Raw genomic sequence first — 7032 nt, 5'->3', positions numbered from 1 at the left:
ATCTGGAGTTAACCTTCTGTCAATAGTATTACTACATATAAAATAGACTTCTTTTTCTGTTTTTATAAGATTCTGCTTAAGAAAAATCTGAGGTATCAAATTTCATTTTCCAGCAGCGTCAGTTTACTGCAAGATAAAATGTAAATCAAATAAATATTTCTTTGGCCCTATCCCTCTCATCCCTCCTCTCATCTGGACACAAGACATATATTTAGAATATCAGCGAGAGAGATGGGTGGGTGGGGCTTGCGAAAGAATCAACATGCCTTTAGCTAGAGACTTACTACATTCATCCTTGGAAGAGGAAGAGAAAAAACATAAAAAGAAATGGCTCGTTCAAAGTCCAAATTCTTATTTTATGGATGGTAAATGTCCAGGTTTCTGCAGGATTGCCAGGGTTTGTAGCCATGCCCACATGGTGGTGCTTTGTGTAGGTTGTTCAACAGAGTTGTGCCAGCTGATGGGAGGAAAGGCCAGGCTCACAGAAGGGTGTTCACGTAGAAGAAAGCAACACTAACGATCCCCACAACTTCCTGAATTGGGGTGATATCGCAGAAAGCCTTATTGGTTGCGTAATTCTAGTTACTCCATCAAGATAAGGTAATGATGTTTAATTTTGTAAGGTATACAACACTGATCTCCTGTTTTGGTGTCAGCTTGTCAATACTTTTTGATTATGGGCAAAAGCCAAGAACATAAATTTTCAGAGTCCAGAGAACATGCCGCTTTTCTTCCTGATAAGTAAGCTGCTGCTTCACCTTTCTCCTGATTTAAGAACAAGGTTCCAAACACCAGGGGCACAAGTCACAGTGGTGGTTGGAGTGTGGCTGACTTTATCATGGGGAAATTTCAATCAAACCAGTTCCTCGCATTTTATTTCACAATTTCCCGGGGTCCCAGGAATTCCCCAGTCCTCTAATTCTGTCAGGAGGAGCAGAAGGTATTTTTCAGTCTCCGTTTTGCCGTTTATTCAACTAATGCGCTTGGGCGCATCCTTAGCCTCATCCTCTTCACCGGGCACGTGCCGCTGCTCACAGACAGAGTGCAGGGCTCCCAGGTTCCATCAGAGTCTGTACAAAGTGGGGGGGTCCCATGAAAAAGAAGGGAGAGGTTCAGTTAGTCTCTTTGGGCTGGGTTATGTCTTTCTTGCGAAGGATTGCCAGGGAGGGGAAAGCACTAGGGAGGGACTTTGCCACTTCAGGCGAAAGCAAAATAGAGCAATTCCACTTCCATTTCCTGGGAGCATGGCATGATCCTGAGCCCCTTACATCCTGTCATTTAATCCTCACTACAACTCTGTGAGGCAGATACTATTATTTCAAATAAGAAACTGGGTTAGACACAGAGAGATTAAGAACTGGTATGAAATTCCATAGTTAGTAAGTAGTAAATCCAGGGTTTGAACCCAAGTCTGTCTGATTCCAAGGTCCATTCCCATAACTCATGTGACACTGAGTTGTTACAGTAATACGATGTTCAAGGGAGCAAACGGTAGTACATTTCACAGTGGGAAAATATGCAGCCGTTACAAAAATGATAAAAATATGGAAAGGTATCCAATATATATTTTAAAAATTTATATATTAAAAATGCCCAACAGTCACCTACTACGTGTCAGCCGCAGTTCTAGGTGCCAGGGAATGCAAATACACTGCCCTCACGGAGCTTGTCACTGGAAGGTTCGGCTCGGGCAATAAACTAGCACCAACGCTGTCATTACTGCTTGCAGTAAGTGCGGTGAACAAAATGAAATGGAGCTCTGGGATTGGAGGGGTTGTTTCAGCTTGGGTGGAGCGGGAAGGCCTCTCCAAGGAGGTGAGATCTAAGTGACGAGAAGAAGGCAGTCATTGTGCATTTCAGGGGGTGGGGGTACAGCAAGTACAAGCGCACCGAGAAGGGGAGAGCATGTATGTTGTTGGGACAGAAAGAAGGGAACTGGGGCTCAGGCGTTGTGGGCAGACTGGGGGCAGCAGTGGGGGAGTGGTAGGAGATTTGAGGGGCTAGCAGGGGCCAGATCATACAGGACCCGGCAGGCCACATTAAGGAGTTTGGATTTTATTTTTAGCGCTGTGGAAAACCAGTGCTGTGTTGTAAGTAGGGAAGGAATATGATCTGGCTGCTTCGTAAGGATTGAAATGTGACAGCGCAAGAAGGGCAGCAAAGAGAAGCATTAAAGGCTATAGTGGGTGATGGCCAAAGGAGGTTGGCGAATATTCTTCCCTAAAAGCAATTATAGACCGGGACCAAACTGACAAGACACCCGTCTCTGGACCGTGGAAATCGACAGAGGGCATATAATAAACTGAGAATTGTTTCTTTAAGAAGAACTACTGAACCTCAGGTGAGAACAGTAGGAATTTGACGCTTTTTAGTCTGGGCTACTCCTATCTCCCCTCCATCTATCAGCACAGCCGCTCTATTATGGTAGGACAAGCTGTACAAGCAACAACTTTGCTGCCAGAGGTGGCTGACTTGGTTTGCAGTGCAGCAGAAAAAACCCCGTGGTCCTAGGAATTGTAGGAAACAGAGCCGATCTTGGTGACAAATGAATGGAGGAAGGACAGTGTCACAGCCTGCCTAGCTAGACTGACAGACTAGCCTTCAACTTAACCGGAAAATCCACAAAATGAGACAACCATGGGGGACCTTGCTTAGCACCCACGTGTCTGTGGCAGTCTAGAAGGCCGTGTACATACTCAAAGCTGCCCGAATGCTGAGAGAGCAGAGAGAGTCCTTGCTCTCCTTAAGTTCCTGGTTGAATGTGAGGCTTTGCGTGTGATGGAGGAGACATGAGAGGGCCTGGTAGAAAGTAGAAGCTGAGACATACTTGTAAACTGCCTGAACTTTGTATGTAACCTCCAACCCACACAGAAATCCATCCACAAGAGGTGGAAGACTTACCGTCTCAAGATTTTTCTTTTTTTAACATCTTTATTGGAGTATAATTGCTTTACAATGTTGTGTTAGTTTCTGCTGTATAACAAAGTGAATCAGCTATTTGTATACATATAATCCCAAATCCTGTCCCTCTTGCGTCCACGTCTCAAGATTTTTAAGCACAACCTCTAACCAGTCATTGGCTGCTCACAAAGATATGCTTACACAAGGGTGACCCCTAAGAGACAGGCTTAAAAATTAAAAACATAGAATTTTTTAAAACCTGAGCGAAAACATTAGTGGCTACATGCTTTAGGGACAACAGACTTTACTCAATGAATCTAGAAAGTCTGTTAACTAACTAAGTAACTAATAAAACACAGCCAACAACAGCCTCCAGGGAATCAACCTACAGTCCCTACACTTCTGTTGAAAATATCCAGTTTTCCACAAAAAATTATGAGACATTCAGAGAAACGGCATTCAGGAAAAAAGCAGCCAAAGAGGCCGACTCTGAGTTGGCTAAGATGTTGGATTTAGCACAAAAAAACTTCAAAGCCACTGTTATAAATATGTTCAAAGAACTAAAAGAAATGGTGTTTAAATGATTAAAATATGGTATAATGGAAGTAACTCATCAAACAGAGAAACTGGGATCCTCATACATTGGTGGTGAGGATGTAAAAGTGGTCCAATTACTTTAGAACCAGCTCGTCGATTTCTTAACATATGACTCAGCAATTTCACTCGTAGAAACCTGCCAAAGATAAACGAAAACATGTGCCCACACAAACATAGGCGTTCAAATGTTCATACCAGCATTATTCATAATGTCCAAAAGACCAAACGACCATCAATACACACATAGTACATAAAATGTGGCATATCTAGTCAATGGAATATTATTCACAATTATTATATGCAACAACATAGCTGAACCTGAAGAACATTGTGATAAGTGAAAGAAGCCAGGCACAAAAAAACTCCTACATTTTGTACCATTCCCTTTATTAAAATGCCACTAAAAGGCATATTTACGGAGACGTGAAGCAAATCAGTGGTTGCCTAGGGCTAGGGGTGGGAGCCTGGATTAATTGTAAACATATAGGAGCAAACTCTTTGCGGTGAGGGAAATGTTCTAAAACTGGATTGTGGTTCAGATGGCAAAAGTCTATAACTTTACAAAAAAGTCAATTTTAATGCTTACAATAGATGAATTTTGTATTATGCAAATTATCCTGCCCTAGAAGTGTTAAAACTTAAATAAACATTTTTATAAAGGCTGACAGAGGCCCAGTCTGGGAAGCACGTTTGTCCTAATGCACCGGAGACACCAGGGCAGGTGGGAGGCACCCAGTCAACGGCAAACGGCCAGATCTTGGAAACCTCTTTATCATCATAGTTAAAAATGTCTTTACCCCCTACCCAGAGACACCAGAGCAGTTGCGGGCATCAGTAAGGGAATCTCAACATACCCTTCCCTTCCCCCACTGGGAACACCTTGTAACCTGACCTTATGAAACCCTCAGTCATCAGCAGCAGGAAACACAGGAAGCCCCGGGGGCACCAGATAAATGAAGCCGACCAACATAACACCACAGTGTCTCTGAAAACAAACTGCCATTGGAACCACAGCCCACAAAATTAGGTCAAGACCTGTATGCTAAACTAAAACAGGGTGAATGCCTGCTTAAATAAAAGAATTATATAGTTCTCAGAGTCCTAAATTAATGAACAAAATGTCCACGATACACTTGAAAACCACCCATCATAACAAGAACCGGAAAATCACAACTTGAGTGAGGAAAAGCAATCAACTGATGCCAACACTGAGATGAATCAGATGTTGGAATTATCTGACAAGGATTTCAAAGCAGCTATCATAAAAATGCTTCTGCAATCAATTACAAATTCTCTTGAAATAAATGAAAAAATAGAAGATCTCAACAAAAAGTAGAAGTCATAAAAAATAACCAAATGGAAATTATAGAACTGAAAATTCCAATAACTGAAATAAATAACTTGCTGAATGGGTTTAATAGTAGATTGGAGATGACAGAGGACATAAACTTGAAGACAGAATCATAGCAGCCACCCCTTTCGAACAACAGAGAGAAAATAGACTGAAAAGAAACAGAGCCCGAGGGACTTGTGGGATAATAAAATATCCCAATGTTTGTATAATCAGTGCCTCAAAAGGATAGGCGATAGGGAGGCTGAAAGAGTATTTGAAGAAACAATGGCTGCAAAGTTCTAATTTGGCAAAAGACACAAAGCTACAGGCCCAAGAAGCTGAGTGAACCATAAATAGGAAAATCAAAGAAAGATGCTAAGACACATCATAATTAAACTTTTGAAAAATAAAGACAAAGAAAAAAATCTCAAAAGCAGCCTGAGAGCAATGACATATTACCTATAGGGGCACACCAATTCAAAAATGTATTTCTCATCTGAAAACATAGAGGCCAGAAGTGACACAACATTTTTCAAATGCTGAGAGAAAAGAATTGTCAACAGCAAATCCTGTTTCAGGTATCCTTCAGGAATGAAGAGAAAACAAAAACATTTTCAGGCAAGGGAAAACTAAAAGAATTTTTCACTAGCAGACATGCCATTAAATATTGGCTAAAGGAAATTCTTCAAACAGGAAGATAATGATAAAAGAACGAAATTTGAAGCATCAGGAAGGAAGAAGGAACAATGGAAAGAGCAGAAATATGGGTACATATAGTAAACTATTTTCCTCAGGAGTTTTATAAAGCATTATTAGTGATTAAATACAATATAATAACACCATCTAATACTCAAAATAATGATATTTAAAAGTGGGGAGGGTAGAGAGACCTAAACGAGAGTGAGGTTTCCACATTTGAAATGGTAAAAAGTTGATACCAGTAAACTTTTATAAGGCACATATTTATATTGTAATACACCAAGCAACTACTACACTTGTGTAGTGAAAACTACACAAAGAGAGACTCAAAAACACTTAATGAATCAAGATGGGATTAAAAAAATGTCTAACTGGCCCACAGGAAGGCAAGAAAAGAGGAACAGAGGAATGGGAACCAGAAGGATTAAAAAAAGAAAACAAATAATAAAACAACAAATTCAAGTGCTAATATATCCATAATTACATGAAATATAAAGGGTGTAAATACAACAATTAAAAGACAAAGATTACACAAGTAAAAAAACATGACACAAATATATATTCCTTACAAAACTAATGCTTTTCTAGTTACTTGATGTAGGAACTTAGGTTTTTTTGATTTGAGACCTATGCTTATTTCTAATGTAAGCATTTAGTGGCTTAAATTCCTTCTCAACACTGTTTTTGAATGTCATAAGTAAATTCAATGGCATAAATAAGTTGAAAGTAAAAGGATGGAAAAAGATGTAAATTGCAAATATTAACTTTAAAAAGCAGGTGTGGCTATAGTAATATCTGATAAAATAGACTTCTGATTTAAAAAATCACTACAGGGAATTCTGTGGCAGTCCAGTGGTTAAGACTACGCTTTTCCACTGCAGGGAGCACAGGTTCGATCCCTGGTCAGGGAACTAAGATCGTGCAAGCCGCGTGGCATGGCCAAAAATAAATAAGTTCAATAAATAAATAAATAAATAATAATCACTACAAAGAGGGACATTAGGATCAATCACTGAGGAAAATATTACAGTCCTAAAGGTGTGCATACCCAAAATCAGAGTCTCAAAATATATGAAGCAAAAACTGATGGAGTTGAAAATAGAAATAGGCAAATCCACAATTACAGTTGGGAACTTTAAAACCTCCACTCTCAGCAACGGATAGAACTTCCTCACAGAAAATCAACAAAGATATAAAAGATTTGAGCAATGCTATAAACCAATCAGGATCAAATTGACATATACAGAAGATTCTGTCCAACAACAACAGAATGCACATTTTTTTCAAGCATATGGAAAGGGAAAGGCCCTATGATAGATAAAACAATATTGACAAAGAATAAAGTGGGAGGAATCGCTCTACCTGATAATAAGGCTTACTCTATAGCTACAGTAATCAAGACAGTGTTGTATTGGTGGGTAGAGGGCTAAACACATTGGTCAATGGAATAGAATCAAGAATCCAGAAATAGACCCTCACAAATCTGCTCAGTTGCTTTTAAC

The 7032-nt window shown here is 39.8% G+C and overlaps 1 protein-coding gene across 1 annotated transcript; it reads left to right on the top strand.

Annotated features, from left to right (window-relative positions):
- Positions 1 to 262: 262 nt before the first annotated feature.
- LOC114236987 (40S ribosomal protein S27-like) lies at positions 263 to 517 on the top strand. Its single transcript, XM_057538778.1, has one exon. The coding sequence runs from the start codon at positions 263 to 265 to the stop codon at positions 515 to 517; it is 255 nt and encodes an 84-aa protein (XP_057394761.1).
- The last annotated feature ends 6515 nt before the right edge of the window (positions 518 to 7032 follow it).

Source organism: Balaenoptera acutorostrata, chromosome X (assembly GCF_949987535.1).
Source record: "Balaenoptera acutorostrata chromosome X, mBalAcu1.1, whole genome shotgun sequence".
Lineage (NCBI taxonomy): Eukaryota > Metazoa > Chordata > Mammalia > Artiodactyla > Balaenopteridae > Balaenoptera > Balaenoptera acutorostrata.
The sequence above is the reverse complement of the archived record's forward strand: the minus strand, read 5'-3'. Positions and strand labels throughout refer to the sequence as shown.